This window comes from Tribolium madens, unplaced genomic scaffold, assembly GCF_015345945.1.
Source record: "Tribolium madens isolate multiple individuals breed KSU strain unplaced genomic scaffold, Tmad_KSU_1.1 Scaffold_91;HRSCAF=231;Tcas5.2_LG7, whole genome shotgun sequence".
Lineage (NCBI taxonomy): Eukaryota > Metazoa > Arthropoda > Insecta > Coleoptera > Tenebrionidae > Tribolium > Tribolium madens.
The window spans coordinates 14,101,182-14,119,179 of NW_025401063.1; the positions used below are offsets into that span (position 1 = coordinate 14,101,182).

Consider the following 17,998-nt stretch of genomic DNA (forward strand, 5'->3'; position numbering starts at 1 on the left):
TTTTTCGTACTAAATACAAACATCGCAATATTCTTCTGGATTTTTTAATGAAAAAGCAGTCAAGGGGTTGTAGTAAGCTCATGTGAGTGGAAGATTTTGCAAAATTTTGAGATTAGAATTTCTCTACTGGGAAAAAATTCCTAAATACCAAAGTAAAACTACAATTTTAATATTAAAATTAGTAACCTGTTTTATTTAAACACAATTTCTTATAAAAAGTACATCTTTCTGTTAATTTTGCATTAAAGTAGATAAAGAAACTTGCGTACTTTTTCATATTTTTTTTGGTCTCTCACTTGCTTCTTTGTTTCTAAGGATAATGCACTAGTTTTCAAGCTCTAAAATTCATTTATCGGTATTAGATCGAAGAAAAAATTGAGAAGGAACAATACCTGTGAAAAAGTTTTAGGGAAGTCGGTTCATCAGGAATTTCCAGAATGTTTCAAAATAATTTTTGATAATTGTTGATAATAATTAACGATTCTGTCTCATTATACTCGTGTACAACCTCTTCAGCGAGAAAAATACYGGAAACTAGCAGGTTATGTCACCCACATCACGATAAATGTTAAACGCAAAATTACAGTAGACCAACTATTTTTTAAAATTCTGGGAAAATTGGTATTATTTTCGTAACCTAGCAACGGATATAATTTTTTATTCACACCCTGTGGTGCCCTTCTGGGATTGGTGAATTTAAGAGTCGAATAACTTTCTTATGCAAGCAAAAATTACTTCTTCGGCTGCACTTCTTGGCGACCTATTGCCCCCGGCTTTTGACATTTTTCTCTGGGGCGCGAGTTCTGGCGCACCTTGTATATGTACTTACAAAGTATGTCGGATAAAATTTGTGATTTGGCAAAATAACAGCGGCTTTCAATTTAACCTGAAAATGTTTAGGTTTGACGCAAACTTGTAACGTAAAAATAATACCGAAACAAACTGACACCGACAAATCCCAAGATCCTTACCTGATTGACAGTTTTCAATCTTCCTTGGTTAAAAATGTTAATTTGACATATGAAAGCCAGAAATGGCTTTTAAAAAATATTTTTTTTCAATTTGAAGCTTTTTAAATAATTTTCAAAGAATAACTCAAAGTTAAATAGTCGGAACAAAAAAATTGCAAAATATGTATAGGTATACCTACATGTAAATAGTAATTATTAATAAAAAATAATTATTTTTTAATGGAAATGTGGAAAATTTAAACATTTTTATTATACCTATAAAATAACAAACTTAATTAGGTATATCTTTGTTTAATTAATAGTTTTATTTAATATATTTTTTCAATTTTTTTAACAGTATAAATAATAGAGAAAGTGAATTAATTTACGTTAATTATGATGATAGCAGTTTGTCGATGCTCCAGTTCTTAACTTTCTTCACCTTGTTGAAGTTTAAATAGTTCAGTGCAATATTATTGTCGGGCAAACAAAAACATAAAACATTCAATAATTATTATTCGAGAAAAAAATAAGGGTGGTGGCGACGAGGGTGAAATGTGTTTTTCCCTTGTACAGTTCTAGAAAGACATACAGCAATTATCATGAATGATTGATACAGAAAACGAGCATGCGATATCATCAATTTACTATAAGTAAACTTGTAATTATTTCATTAATTGAACGCTCGTTTATAGAACAAATAGCTAATTACCGTTGAAACGAAGAACAACTATTTAATGATTATTAAATAAAGTAATTAAAACTGAAATAAGACGACAGTAAGTTTTATGGAATTACTATCAATTATTGATGCATCGAAGTAATTTTCTTTCTTTAGTCATTAGGGTACCACGTTTATTGTCGTCGAGTTTTCAACGGAACTATTTCAGATTGTGGCGTTTAAAAATTCATTAAAATTTAAATAGCCACTGAACGAATCTTTACTTTTTCAATTTTTCATGGACAAATTTCGAATAGTTTTAGTTTAAATTATTAACTGATGGGTTATTTATTGACTTAATACTCAGAATTCTAAAGATTATATAAATATTTAAATAATTCATAGGCTATATTTTGAGTCTTAAAATATTTGTCTGAATAATTTATGTATAAAATAAAAGAAAGTTAAATGCAATAAATTAAACAAAAATTATTTATGACGTCTCTGCTCTGTTCATAGCAGAAACAGGAAACAATTGTCTAGAAGGATAAAAAATCAAATTTAGTCTATTATAGAAGGGAGCGTTTTTTATAATCTAGCCTGATGTATAATTTTCAATTCAGCTGTTTTGCATTACTAAATTAAGAAAAAAATGCTCGTTTCCAAAGTACACAATTTGGCTTATCAAATACCATTTAAAATTCCGTATGATGGTGCATTTCCAATACCTAATGTCTGCAAAGTGAATCTACAAACTTTAAAAGTTTAGAGTACTCGTATTTTTACGCTAATTTTTTGAGAAAATAATTTTGGTCAAAAGCGCATGCTGCTATATCGTCCTTTATTTTTATATCTATAAATTTGAAGAAAAAATCCAAAAAAAAAAAATCAAACCTACAGTCTAGGGGCTGAAATTTTCTTGAGGGGGGGCAATAGGCAATAGTTAATTAATTAGATCACGAGTAAGCTTTTAAAATTAATAAATATAACGCTAGATAATAATTTGAACACATACTATGTACCTATAACTGCATATAATTTATTCATTCAAATAATATAAAAATAAAAACAAACTGTAATTTAAAATAAAAAAATTGATTAAAATTAGATGATGCAACCATCTTGAAAAAAAAATGAAAAATCATAGTTGATCGATGATTTTGAATTTGGTATACGGGCCTAGATTGATTGATTCTAAACAACTTTTCTTAATAACTTTTTGTCATATTTGCCACATAAGAGGCACTTTACCAAAAAATAGGTTTTTTGAAAATTTCCAAAGTATACTTAAGTACTTGATTTTACAAAAATAAAATTACGTTAGAAATTAGTTTTTAATCAAGCAGAGCTGTACCCCAAAAATTAAATCCAAAATTTTTATGTTTTATAAGAGTCGTTTCACTCCTGTCCGGAGACACACTGTATAATAATGGAGACACATTTTTTTTATTTTTTACCTTTAAATAAAGAAGGTAGGTTTATTAGTATATACTGATGACTATCGTGGAAATGAAGTTTAGTAAACGAGCGGAATGCGAGTCTGAGCAACTATAGCCATTACTACAATTTTCCACGGCGACAACAAAATTTTTATTTTTAATTTTTGCTCGATTTTTAGTATATCTATGTTGAAGAAGTTGATTTTTCAATTTATTTAAAAAATTGATTAATGATGGATATCAGTAATAATTGAAGTACCTACATGATGTTTCATGATCATGATAGTTACATGCATGGTGATCAATAATGCACCAAAAATAATTAAACACTTTTGTATATAGATATTATGTTTTTTGCTTTTCATTACAATTTCAAAAATTTGCACACATACCCAAAAAGAAACTTCTTGTATAACTAACTTTCTCGCTCGTATATTCTAAAATCGGCAACTCATTTGCTTGGATTTAAAATCCGTCGTTAGTAAGCGGCAAATTGCGCTACATCCTAATAAATTCCCCCAGCTAATTAATATTGCTAACAGATTTAGCAGCCAACATTGATTATCACTCCGTGATTGGTCGAACCAGAACCAACAGACTAACTAGGGAGGAGTTTGAGACAAGAATACGCCCAATTCATCTCTTCACCCCTTACAAAACTAACTTGGCTTTGATCGGATCAGTGTCAGTGGAACTTTTTGTGTGGAAACGTTGCTCCGACTTAAGATCGAGTTTGTTTTCGATCCGATGTGAATTTAAGTAAAAAAATGGAAGTGCCGTCTAGTGAAACGATCATGAAACCGACGATGGGTGAAACGTTGACGAAACCGGTGCCGAGACCGTTTTCTATAGAGGCATTGATGAGTGATAGTGGACCAAAGAGGAACAATAGTATCGCGTGGAATTTGGCACTGCCGCATCAACAGTATCAAGTGAATAATTGTAGAGACACGGATTCGGATGGGAGTGTTGATTTGGATCTTGCTCAGGATTTGTCCAGGAGAAGTCAAAAAGACGGTAAGCATAATTTCGAAAGAAGAAAAAAATATTAAACGTAGTGCAATGATGCATTTTATAAAAGACAAAGATATAAAGAACCATATTAAAACATCATAAATTATTGATAATGCTATGTACCTAATTGTTATATCTAAAATGAAATCATTATTATTTACCGGTCCCCAGATTTTGTTTATATGAGGTAGTTTCTGTTCATAAATTGTCTACTTCATCTGTTTTCATAGATCTTGTAGGCATTAGACTTTTAATTTAGCTTTTCTCTGAGAGAAGGATTATAAAAATTTAAAAAAAAAACAACTTTTCTTAAAGAGATACCTAATATTTTGGACAATTAGGAAGGTATCGATGCATCAATCGAGAACGTTGTAAATATAAATATTAAGCTATTCTTTTTATTTATTTCTTTATTTTATTATTTTTTTATTACACACTGAGAGAACAGTTTTTTACTAGTTAAAGATTTATCTTAAATGTAAACTAATAATTTTTTAGAATACGGCGGAAGAAACTATTGTTATCAGAGAAAAAATAATTTGTTAGGAATTTCCAAACATAGCATTTCTTAGTTTTTAAGTGATTCTGATTTTATAAAAACTTAACATCTACTTTAATATTATCATTGCAGTGTTAATAATAAGAAATATTTATTAACAAGAAACAAGGATCATTAAAGATTAATAATCTCGCATTAGATATTAAAAGATGTGTTCTTGATAGTTAAGAAGTATATCTTAAAGGGAAAAATATTTTTTAGGTAAAAATATACCGGATTGCTAATCAGTATAGCCACCAGCAGATATATAAACCTAACAAAAAAATAAAACTGTACATATATTATTTAGAACAATTTATTAAGAAAAATAATAAACATTTAAAACATCATTAAGTACAAATTATGTATTTAGTCTGCACGGGGACGGGGATGCCAGGACGTCAATCACTGCATTAACACTCATAAATTTAAAAAATAGGCTTCAAAATTGAAAAACTTACCAAAGATGCAGATTTGTACTCTTTAATATGCCGCATCAATTTGAATTGGTCATCAAATTTTGGCACCAGCTGGGGAAGGAAACTCTGAACAAGATCCAGCAAAATATCATATGACATTCCTTCATCTGAATAAGAAAAACCAAGAAGTAGATAGTTACATTCCATCAGTTTAACATTAAATATAATTGCTTAATATTTAACAAAAGTTTTTATCGACAACATACTACATAATTTACAAAATGAAATTATTGCAGTTGAAATAACATTATGGAGAATGTAGTTTGCAACAGTCCAAATCAGCCACTGCTCGAATCTATTGCTCATAAAAATATTTTTATCTTAATAGCGTGTTGCAATTAAAAATTTCTGGTGGTGGCTGATCCGGCGATTGTAAATATCATTATACTAACCTTCAAATTTTTGTAGCAGTGTTACAAAATGCCACTGCTTCAGCCGCTTTTGGCACTTTTAGTCAACCGTACTCCTGCACTCCTCAAAACACAAACTCAAATACAACAGAAAAAACAAATGACCATTAAACTATTCGTTCATGTAAAGATTCGTTCGAACAAAGTTGGAGCACATTCACCACACACAACGTGCAACTGCATCTTGTGGTGAGCATGCGCACTGATATGACGCGCTCAATTTTTCCAAGTAATATTTACGTATTTACATTTGAAGTTCCGTTTGTTATATGTTAAGATCTTTATGGTGGTTAAAAAAGAATAAACTGTTGTTGAATAATCGTTTCCATTGGTTATCATGTAAAGAAAATACCATTATTGACTAAACGAAAATTTAAATAGATTTATTAACTATTAAATTATTACTTATTTATTACGATCTATAGTTTACATACTAAATAACAATACCGTAAAGAATATTTTGTTCAATAATAATAAATCAATAACGTAATGGAAAACCCGACATGTTATTTTCCAATGTTGGTTATTGCTTGAGAACATACATGGATTAGTTAGTATTAAACTTTTCTTAGTCAAACTATCATTTAGCTGTTACTATTCGTTTTTCTCAGTGCATATTTTGAAATTTAAATGTTATTTACCACTTTGTTCTACGAAGTATCGGTTTCGTATAATATACATACAGGTGCGCCAGAACTCGCGCCCCAGAGAAAATTTTCAAGTAAGGTAAGATACCAGAAACATTAAAAAAATGTTTAAAAAATTCTATGTCAAAAAATTTTGACATTTATTTTTTGACATTTGACATTTTTTTATATCTATTTAAGGATACTGATGATCTTGTAAATGTTTTTTTACAATTATTTAGTAAAGGGACAAAAATTTTGCCAATAAAAGCCACAAATAACATAGAACAGAGTTACAATTTAGGATACAGCTTCCTTGTTTCCTCTTTTAATAGCCTATAGCAAAAAACCTTGGAAAATTATTTTTCCAGCAGAAATAAATAGAGTCAAAGTGTAAACTTTAAATCCTCATAACTTCGAAATTTTTATAGATAATTTTTTTTTAACATTTTTTCCATGTTCCTGGTATCTTACCTTATATCGCATTTTTCTCTGGGGCGCGAGTTCTGGCGCACCCTGTATATGTCGTAGTCATTGGGCGTAATTCGTCATTCCGCAGAAAGCCTAGTCATTGGCCGTACTGACGGCAGAAGCTGTAATCAAATAAATATTCCTTTGTTTGACTGAAATTTTACGTCATTTCAGGGATTGCCTTCTTAATTCTCGTCAAACAAAGTAACCGGTTGAACCATTACATGTTACAGCGTTTGACGAAAGTTTATTTCGTCATTTGCTGAAAGCTTGTGTAGTATTTCGGGCCGTAATATTTAGTAATTGTCCTATTGAAAATGTATAATCATAGGAGTTTGTACTATGACAAGTTAAATGAAATTTTTTTGAAGAACAAAGATGCCAAAAAACCCTGGAATTATGAAGAAATGAAGGAGGTAAAAGACTTCTAACCTCAAAATACACCTTTATTTTAATTGTACTCATTTTAGGCTGCAAAAGATATTTTACTTGCCAAACAAACTACTGGCAAAAAAACTCGTAGGCAAAAAACAGTGCCAAACAAATCGCTGTGTGTGTTTTTAAAAAAAAGTGATGTGCAATTCTACATGCCACAATAGTGCTACGTGTTTAAATAAATAACAATCTAAATACATGTACATATACCTAATATGTTATAGTTACCTACCTACAATTGTTAGAGTTAACATTTTCAATTATGTTATGTTTAAAGAATACATTTTTATTTTTGTTTAATTTTCCTGAATGCAGAAATATATTTTTATTTGTTGTTCATGTCATGTACTTAACGTTTTTTAATATTATATATTTACATTATTCCAAATAAACGAAACAAATATTTTGCTACAATAAAAATCTTTTGTTATTTTGGCTTTTCTTTTCTTCTACCAAAAATCTACGTTTCTACAGAAAGTAACAAACATTTCAAGACTTTTCAGCAAATGACTAAATACACTTCCGTCAAACGCTGTAACATGTAATGGTTCATCCGGTTACTTTGTTTGACGAGAATTAAGTAGGCAATCCCTGAAATGACGTAAAATTTCAGTCAAACAAAGGAATATTCATTTGATTACAGCTTCTGCCGGCAGTACGGCCAATGACTAGGCTTTCCGCGGAATGACGCATTACGCCCAATGACTACGACATATATTTTACTTACAACCTAAATATAGGTCTTTCAAACCTATAATAAGTGTTACTTTTCTTAGGTTCTATAAGTTTGTATATTTTATCTAAAAATAGTTATTTGTATTAACGAGGGCTCTGTCCGAGTTAATTAAGCAAATGAGTGAAAAAAGGACTTTCAAACCGAGTTGTACACAACATTTTTTTGCATAGTGATAACCCCATCAAGAACCCAAAGTCCAAAAAGACATCAATTTGATAAATCAAAACGTAATGTATCGCAAGCTCTTTGTAACGAACTCTATAGAAACTATAGAAATAAGTAAATAACTATAGAAATGCAACTATAGAAATCGTTTAAAAAAGTATAACTTTCTATTTCTATACGATTAATCGTGATGAAAATTCAACTTTCATAATCACTAGGTATGCAAAAAAATACATTTTTGTGGTCTTCATTGGTTTGCAATAATATATTTTTTTTACGTTTTTTTACACAAACTTTTATTGGGAACATAAAAAAATACTAGGTCACTTGTCTATAGTAAAAACAAAAACATTTACCACTGGTACCAAAACAACATTGCAGAAATTGCATATTACAAAAAGTAAGACGGAATAATATACGAGTATACAGGGTTATTCATAAATATGAAGCAATATTTGAACCTCAAAAATGACCTATAAAATGATGTTAATTTAAATAATAACTTGTGTCCTATCTCTACTGATAAGAATTTTACAGCCCTCGGAATGTGGGTATGGAAAATTGATTTTTTTGTAATAACTTTGGAACTATTTGACCAAATATTATAAAATTTGGAACATTTCCCTGTGACAACATACCCTTTAAACTGGTAATCACGAAAACCAGATACATCCACTCACTTTCCGGCTGCAGCAGTTGCAGGTCGCATTTTCTGTGTTTTTCCATTTTTTTGCTCTCTTAACACCAATTTTTTATTGCCCAAATCGATAGAGTAATCAATTTCGATTAAAAAACGCATAACCTTTAATACCCCTAAAATGGACCGTTTCAAAGATATTTTAATTTAAACTGAGGACTGCACAACGCTGAAATCAAAAAATAGTGATTTTGAATAAATGGTATCCACGGCAACCAATGACCATGGTCACATAAATCCCTGCCAGGCATCTGTTAACTTTGACAATAAATTTTTGTGAGTTTTTTATGAATTAAATGCTACGAAATCCATTTGGATTTATTCTAAGTTATGTTTGGAATCTGAGGTAAACTCTTTTATTAAATATTTTCGATTAATTGTCTAATAATCGTCCAATGGCAAAGTTGACAAATGCCTGACAGCGATTAGTGAGACCATGGTCATTTGTTACCGAGGATATCATCCATTCAAAATCCCTACTTTTTGGTTTCAGCGTTGTGCAGTCCTCAGTTTAAATTAAAATATCTTTGAAACGGTCCATTTTAGGAGTATTAAAGGTTATGCGTTTATTAATCGAAATTGATTACTCTATCGATTTGGGCAATAAAAAATTGGTGTTAAGAGAGCAAAAAAATTGAAAAACACAGAAAATGTGACCTGCAACTGCTGGAACCGAAAATTGAGTGGATGTATCCGGTTTTCGTGATTACCAGTTTAAAGGGTATGTTGTCACAGGGAAATGTTCCAAATTTTATAATATTTGGTCAAATAGTTCCAAAGTTATTACAAAAAAATCAAATTTCCATACCCACATTCCGAGGGCTGTAAAATTCTTATCAGTAGAGATAGGACACGAGTTATTATTTAAATTAACATCATTTTATAGGTCATTTTTGAGGTTCAAATATTGCTTCATATTTATGAATAAGCCTGTATATACATAACGGGTGTACCAAGTTTTAGGGCCAGCGCAAAAATAAATATTTCTATTTATGATAGTGTAAAAAAATAATTATAATAGTGATGTATACGATAGAGGATTAAATACACTTCAATTTAATGTTTTGATATAGTACAAAATTTTGGCGTATGGCAGTGAGACCTTAAAAATCAAATTTGAAGAAAAAAATTTTCAATTAACTGGAATATTTTCTACATGATAAAATTCTTTGTTTTTTTTTCTGTGGTATTTGTGAAAATAGAATAATAAAAAGTAGATTGGTTTTGAATAATTAACATTTTAAAATTGTAAATCTGAAACTTGAAATAATTTATGGGGGGGGGGTTTGCGGTAATTGGTGATCAAAAATTTTATCATGTAGAAAATATTCCAATTAATTTAAAAAAATCCAAATTTGTTTTTTAAGGTCTCACTGACATACGCAAAAAATTTTGAACAATATCAAAGCATTAAATTAAAGTCTGTACAGGATGCGCCAGAACTCGCGCTCCAGAGAAAAATTTTAATTAAGTGAGGTAAGATACCAGGAACATGGAAAACATTCTATCTGTCAAAAAAGTTTGACATTTATTTTTTGACATTTGACATTTTTTTATGTTTATTTAATGATACTGATGATCTTGTATATGTTTTTTTTATAATTATTTAGTAAAAGTACAAAAATTTTGTCAATAAAAGCCATAAATAACATTGAACAGAGTTACAATTTAGGATATAGCTTCCTTGTTTACTCTTCTAATAGCCTACAGCAAAAAAACTTGGAAAATTATTTTTCCAACAGAAATAAATAGAGCCAAAGTGCAAAATTTAAACCCTAATAACTTAAATAACGAAATTTTTATAGATTAACCTTATATGGTATTTTTCTCTGGGGCGCGAGTTCTGGCGCACTCTGTATAATCTTCTATCGTTTGCGCTAGCAATTTTTTTTTAATCAATTTCAAATATTTATTTTTGCGCCGGCCCTAAAACTTGGAACACCCTGTAAAAATGTACAGAATGTTTCAAAACTCTCGCCTCAGAGAAAAATGCCGGCGGCAATAGGAATGCACATAAAATTGTCCAAAGTAAAATAATGCAAAGTAATTTTATCCAAAGTAAAAGTGTCCAACGTAAATTAGTCCAATGTAAGTTGCTCCAACGTAATTTTGTCCACCGTAAAATAATTCAACGTAAAATTATCCAAAGAAAAATCAGCATCCGTATAATAAATAATCGTCCACCGTAAAACAGTCCAACGATTTAGGAACATGTTTAGGTGTTGGCAGTATTGACAGAAGAGTTCATATGTAGATGTAATTATAACTTTGTAGGTTTCAAATGTTCAAAAATTCAAAAATATTTTGAAATGTTATGTTACAATCTAAAAAAAAATAAGATTTCGAGGATTGACTTTTACCCGAAATTAAAAAAAAACTGCGTATGAATCACTAATTTGTGAAAAAAAAAATTGAAAACTTGCATGATACTTGATATACGTAAGTACACTAACCCAAAAAGAAAATAATGCGTCCATAAACGAACGCGTGCCGTGCACCTTAGTAGCACAGGTATTAATAAAATAAAACATATTAAAAATTATCATGGCCGGTGATTGTAAATTGCAACGATGGTCATGATGATTCAAAATCAAACATGTAAGTTGCAGGGATCGGTGTGTCCGGATTGCGGCTACGGTTATAACAGCCCTTGAAATTCAAGACCGGACTGCGGCGAACTCAAAATTATATCTGAAAAAGTAAAGACCGGACTGCGGCCGCAATACCGAAATGTCTTATCTGATTAAATCAACGGGGGTTGACAGTTCCATACAACATTACTTAAACAATTATATTACCAGACTATGCTTTGTTCTTATTAAGAAATTATTTTTGTATTTAAATTTTGTACAAGATTTTTTTAACTTGAAACACTGCAACCGGATACGGTTTTGCTTGAATACAAATACTTGACGTACAACCCCTCAAGATTGGTGAATTATTGGTTAATCAAAAGCGTACTCCAATGGTAAGCTTTAAAAAATTAGTGGATCACTTTGTACAACATACATACAGGGTGAATATAAAGTATGGAACCAAGCGGTTTTATTTCTAATCATTTGCCTTCAGAAAGTAATAATTAATATAAATTAAAGTAATATAAAAAATGTGATCGTATTTTCAGAATGAAATTTTGTTTTATTTTTGAGTTATGCGATTTTTTTGTGAAATTTGCAATTTATGTCAAAAAATTTTTTTGAAAAAATTAAATACAAAGCAGATAGTTGTAATCCTTAGAGTATAGCTTTTATAAGTAAAATGATTTTATAGTGGGTTGCCATTTAAAAAAATAATTTTTTTTGTAGAACTCAAAAACAAAAGGAAATTTCGAAAAATTTTATTCTTGTAAAATCATCACATTTTTATAGTACTTTATCACTGAACAATTAGTTTTTTCAAAAAATAAATAGTTTAAGCAAAAAACGTTTGGTTCCATACTTTTTATTCACTTGGTATAGTATAAGAAAATAAAATATTTATTAATACCAAAATTAAACTTATTTTACCTAAACTTTATTAAGATTACTCTCGGGATTACATACAATCATTATCTACAAGACGCAGTGCGAGCAATTATAAGATAATCCTGCTACCTGCTTTCACGGCCGCAATCCAGTCGTCACCTTTTTCTGGTCAAGGATTAATAATTTGACCATCGCCGCAATCCGGTCCTGCCCATCTTTCCCTTGAGCGGACACTCTATTGCTGCTAAAGCTTTCAGAAAGTTACAATATTTTCGATTTAAACGTAAATTTTTCTGATAGAAAAATAGATCAATCGAGTTTTTAATCCGTTCAATAATTCAGTTTCAAATTTTGCGTTCACGACTTGTTGGAACAGCTCCTCTTCAGACGTTCTGAATACCTATAGTTCAACCTTAAAATAATTATGCCTCCTTAACTTTTGTGGAGGGTGTTTGCACAACTGTAAACTATGGCTGTCATCAACAATTTGAAAATTATTATTTTCACTTGTATTGTTATTTAATTTTGTGAGCAGAGTGATTTACCGACACTATCAAAATATTTGCTCCTTTAAATGAAATGCTCTTTTAAATAGTAAACAGAATAATTACACTTTGAAAAAATTTCTTTTAATGATGATCAATTATTATCATAATCTCCATGTACTGGCGGAAATGAGCGCTGCAATTTATCATACCCTTGGTTAGGTAAAATTTTGTCTTCGCCGCAGTTTTCATAAAAACCGCTGCAAATTACATGTGCTCATCATGGCCTCTGCGCACGAATAAAAAAAATAAATTTGACTATGTATGCCTCCTGTGCAAGGTTAGAAAAAAAATTTGACTAATATTAATCGACTGTATGAAAATTGGGAAATTATATCGACTATTGTCATACAAAAATTGTATTAAATTAAGAAATAATACTTCATAAAATTCATAAGAACTACATTTCTGGAAATACCAGATAATCAGATAACTTCTCTAATAGTTTTAGATGTTTTGTTCAGAGGCATTTTGTAGACTGTACGAGGGAACATTGAAAAGTACTTAGCCTATACCATATAAAACGCTACAATATTTTAAAACAAAATTTTATATATTCAGTACACTCTCCTCTAAGACTTACAGATTTAATAGAACGTTCGTAAAGTAATTCTAAACCTTAAAAAAAAATTCGTTGTCTTGGTCTGCAAAACAGTTTGCAATGGCACATATTGAAAGTGCCAAATTTGTGGAATAGAGTGTGACTACATACTCAATTCAAAACCAATTTCATCAAGTTTTTGCAGTGCAATGAACGAATTGTAAGCAGGAGCGTTGACTTGCAAAAAGAGCACACTTTTAACAAGTTTTCTTTTGTAATTAGTTAGCACTCACTATACTCACTATAACATGCTTCCGTGACCCTGTTCCAAAAAATCTAACAGAGTTATTTCATTTTTGTCCCAAAGAGCTGAAACCAGAACTTTTCCAGCCGACTTTTAAGCACGGAATTTTTTGGGTCGTGCAGAACCGGCATGCTTCCATTCTTTTGATTGCTCTTTAGTCTCTCAGTCATAGCGATGGACCCATGTTTTGGGTTTTATGTTTTTTGTTTTGCTTTCAAAAAGTTTGAAAATTCTCTTTCAAAACAGTGGCACATTTCTCCAAGATTTCTCAGACATGACGTTTTTAAAAATTTACAGTTTTGTTACCATTTAACTTGTAGCTTGAGCACTTTAATGAAATGGCCACTATGAATTGACCGCGACTTTAGAAGTATCTGAGAATGTATTTTCAGACGCAACCCAAAATACATTCTCAGATACTTCTAAAGTAGCGGTCAATTTATAGTAGCCGTTTTTTATTCACATATTATATGACCAGCCTGTATTTACAGAGTTAACAAATCTGTACCTCAGAGCAAAACAGTATTAGGTAACCACCAAATGACAAAATTTTCAGAAGAGCCTTTTTAAAACTATAAGTTTGTCTGGTGTCTGTTATATTCATAATATTCAAAAACAGGAAAAATTGGAGTTAATACTATTTTGCTCTGAGGTACAAAAATATTTTTGAATAAGGACATAACATACATAACATAAAATTTTATCTAATACTCACGATTTATACATTTGGAGTTTTAAAAACAATAATTATTTATGGCACAAGTAGTGTGTTACAGTCACTTTCAATATACAATATACAATTTTTTCAATATACAATATATAATTTTAAAGTTTGTGCAAATATTTTAACAGGTGATAGTAAAGCTCAAAAGAAATACAAATAACTAAACTTGCCTTATCTGAATGTTCATAGTTTCTCAAACATAGAGTAGAGGGTGCAACCTCCATTTTAGCGTTGGAAAAATTGTCAAAAAAATGCAATTCAAACAAAGTTTGATGTGTAAACATGGAAAAATAACTCACAAGTCACAAGCCTAAAAAAGCGAAAATCTTGGAGCATGAACATGCTATCTAACCCATTTTTTGTAAAAATATCAGTAAGCTAAAAATTAACTCACGATTGAGTGTATACTTTAGCTCATTCGTAAGTTATACGAGACCAATCACTGTAGGTAATTATTGTAAGTATTTTCGCTTAATAAATAAACATATTGTTATGAAATATTTAAGAAATAACCTTATTTGTCTAGACTAGATTTATTATTTGTAACTCGGAACTTTGTAAATTACTAAGAACAAACTACTAGTCGATATCATTAGCATAATGATTCACTTTATGTCAGTGCTCTATTGTAACGGAAAATTTTAAATTAATAATAATTTATTCACTGCAGTTATTCAAAATGCATAAACGATTTCTTCAAGTGAAGTATTAAAAATGCAGGATGTATCGTCGAATAAGTACCAAGAATTGGTTCCTCAATAATTTTCGAATTTGAAATCTTATCTCTTCTTATAAGTTGAGTATGACTTGTAACAATTTACATGAATTAATAAGTATGTATGTATGTACATACCTACATACATATACATAGAATACATTTTTCATTTTGCATTTAGAATCAAATTGAAGAGCAAGGTTCTAAAATAAAGTGTTTGTATTGGCAAGCAAATCTCCTGTTTCTTAATTATTTCAAAATGCGTGGTACTCGTATTTATTTAGTAAGGCTTCGTCGCACTTTAGAACACTATTTTCCGGGTTATTTAATTTATAATTTAGTGTGAACAGAATTTCCGCTAAATTCAGTGTTAAAAAAAGTATCTATGTTTTCAAAACAAGAAGTTAAGATCAATAAATATGTTTAGAGGGTCCTTCCCTATATTTTTGTGGGGGAAGATTAAGTATTGTGCACGTTTTCGATGCAATTCATTTAATATTCACTACCCCACGATAAACTGTTTAATACATAAACTCATATTATTATGAGGACATTTATTACGCTTTTTCACTCCCTCCATTAATTCTTGCTAATTGATTTAAAGTTTAATCAGTTAAATCTAATTACAAATCAATTTATTTTAATATTTATTGCCCGCTTCATCACAATGCCATTAGATTCGTTGAAATAATTTAGGCAGACAAATTAATGGCTTCGGTTTATGCGATTTAATCGAAAGTTTATTTCAAATTTTCAATGCGCTAGTGGTTTGTTTTTAGCATAGATAGTTTTGCAAGTCAATAGCCTTGCTAGAAGTTTGTCACAGCTTACCGTTTTTAATTTCAAACAAAAATTTCTTGTTGAGTAGGTATTAATTGGAACCTTCTAAATTAATTGAGAAAAATAGAAAAATCATCTCAGAAACTTAAAACAGCGGTTTTTCCGCTTTTTTTTCTGGTTTTTAGACATTTAATTTGTTTTTTGTTATTTATTTAAAATAAAGTCCTTTTTTGACCTACCTGTCCAGACCTGATCTGATTGACTTAATTTATTATATCGTATATAAATTTGCATAATTTATTACAAATATCTAATATGTAATAATAAATTTGTGTGTACTTATAGCGGTTTTAATTTTCGTCGTATTTATAGTAGTATAGAGACCTAAATGTTGACTCTAAATAACTTTTCGTAATAACTTTTTGTCGCATTTGCCACATAAGCACTTTACAGAAAAGTACCTATAGTTTTTTTTTAAATCAAGGCATACTTGATTTTTCAAAACTAAAATTATGTCAGAATTTTATCTTTAACCAAGCAGGGCTGAACTTCAAAACATTAAAGTTTACATCAATTTTTTTTATCTTTTGGAAGAGTCGTTTCACCTATCCGGGGCCACACTGTATAATAGTGTATCATAAAGCCGTTTTTCTAATTTGCGTTTATAATATGTTTATTAACGTCTCCAGTAGGAGTCGTTTATGGCTATTTATAAAAGCACACTGTGCTTTAATGAATTTAGGGTTATTTAGTTTTTGGATGCCGCTTTTGACTTGTCAGGTAACAAATTTTGCGTTATTGCTTCGGCAATTTCGCGAATTTCGGGCGGAGTGCAAACTAAATTCTGTTTCTCATATTTTATTTATTATTATTATGTTGTAACACTAATAACTAATAATTTGTAAATGTTATTTTTAATGACAGACGGCAGAAATGACTCAAAAAAAAACAGGTGGGCGCCGAGTGTTACCAACCGCTACCAACTAACACAAAATTCTCTAGGCGACAAAAATATATTTTTCTTAATTAAAATAAGAAATGGCATTGGTGCACTCATCCCATAGAAAACTCGCCTACGGCTCGTTTTCTAACTTGGGATTCGTGCGCCAAATCAACCCTTATAAAACTTGTTCTTTATATTAATATACTATTTGCAAATTTTGGGACATTCTATATAACCATAATATTTTTGAGTGTGAAATATGTATACTTTAGAAACCCGATAAGACCAAACTTTTCGTTGGATTTGTCAAGCGGGTACTTAAAATATTAAATAAAAAAAAATATAAATAACACTTTTAGCGTCAAGGCTAATAACTAACACTAATAATAATAGATTATTATGCTACCCACGTAGATCCGAAAAATACTGACTCGCCAATTTTATTACTTCTTTGTTTCTTTCCAGGCTCGGACCTCGACGACGACATCGAAGAGACGCAGAACTCCGACAGCCCTTGCGAAGGCCCTGGCACGAAAGCCCGTCGCCGTCGCACCGCCTTCACCAGCGAGCAACTCCTCGAGCTCGAACGCGAGTTCCACGCCAAGAAGTACCTCTCGTTGACAGAACGCAGCCAAATCGCATCCGCCCTGCGTCTCAGCGAGGTCCAAGTGAAAATCTGGTTCCAGAACCGACGGGCAAAGTGGAAACGAGTCAAAGCCGGTCTCGGCGCCGGCCCGCACCAGCCCAAGACCGGACAGCAGAAGAGCAAACTCGTCGTACCAATTCCCGTTCACGTCAACCGTTTCGCTGTCAGGAGTCAGCACCAACAGCTGGAGAGGGCCTTGGGGGACTTGGCCGGGAGAGTGTTGGCAAGTCATGCCGCCTTGAGGGCGGGTTTGGATTTGCATGGGTACCATCCGCCGCCACCGCCGCCTCACTGAGTCGTTTATATAGAGTTTATTGACGATTGTGATGCCGATAGTGGTACTTCTGGACGAAGTAGTGAAGAGATTTTCTATGGTGCATATTTTATTTATACATTCACTGTTTAAAAATTATTATAGTACACAGAATGGCTCAAAATTCGCAAAACCCCTTTGTTGCATACATACCAGGTGAATAAAAAGTATGGCACCAAACGTTCTTTGCTTAAACTATTTAATTTTTGGAAAAACTAATTGTTGTATGATAAAGTACTATAAAAATGTGATGTTTCATCAAGAATAAAATTTTTCGAAATTTTATTTTGTTTTTGAGTTCTACAAAAAGTTTAATTTTTTTAAATGGCAACTCACTATAAAACTATTTTTCTCATGAAGATTATGATTTAAAGATTACAACTTTCTACTTTATATTGAATT

General features: G+C 30.8%; 1 protein-coding gene across 1 annotated transcript; it reads left to right on the plus strand.

Annotated features, from left to right (window-relative positions):
* Window positions 1–3,772: 3,772 nt before the first annotated feature.
* On the plus strand, window positions 3,773–17,759 carry LOC123011260 (homeobox protein GBX-2). Its single transcript, XM_044408619.1, has 2 exons — window positions 3,773–4,067; window positions 17,103–17,759. Exons 1-2 carry the CDS (start codon window positions 3,818–3,820, stop codon window positions 17,576–17,578), a joined length of 726 nt encoding a protein of 241 aa, XP_044264554.1. The 5' UTR covers window positions 3,773–3,817; the 3' UTR covers window positions 17,579–17,759.
* The last annotated feature ends 239 nt before the right edge of the window (window positions 17,760–17,998 follow it).

Excerpts from the sequence above, each read along its gene's own strand:
- LOC123011260 (XM_044408619.1), top strand. The coding sequence starts at position 3,818 with ATGGAAGTGCCGTCTAGTGAAACGATCATGAAACCGACGATGGGTGAA. Across the intron at positions 4,068-17,102 it reads CAGGAGAAGTCAAAAAGACG|GCTCGGACCTCGACGACGAC; the intron begins GTAAGCATAATT and ends GTTTCTTTCCAG.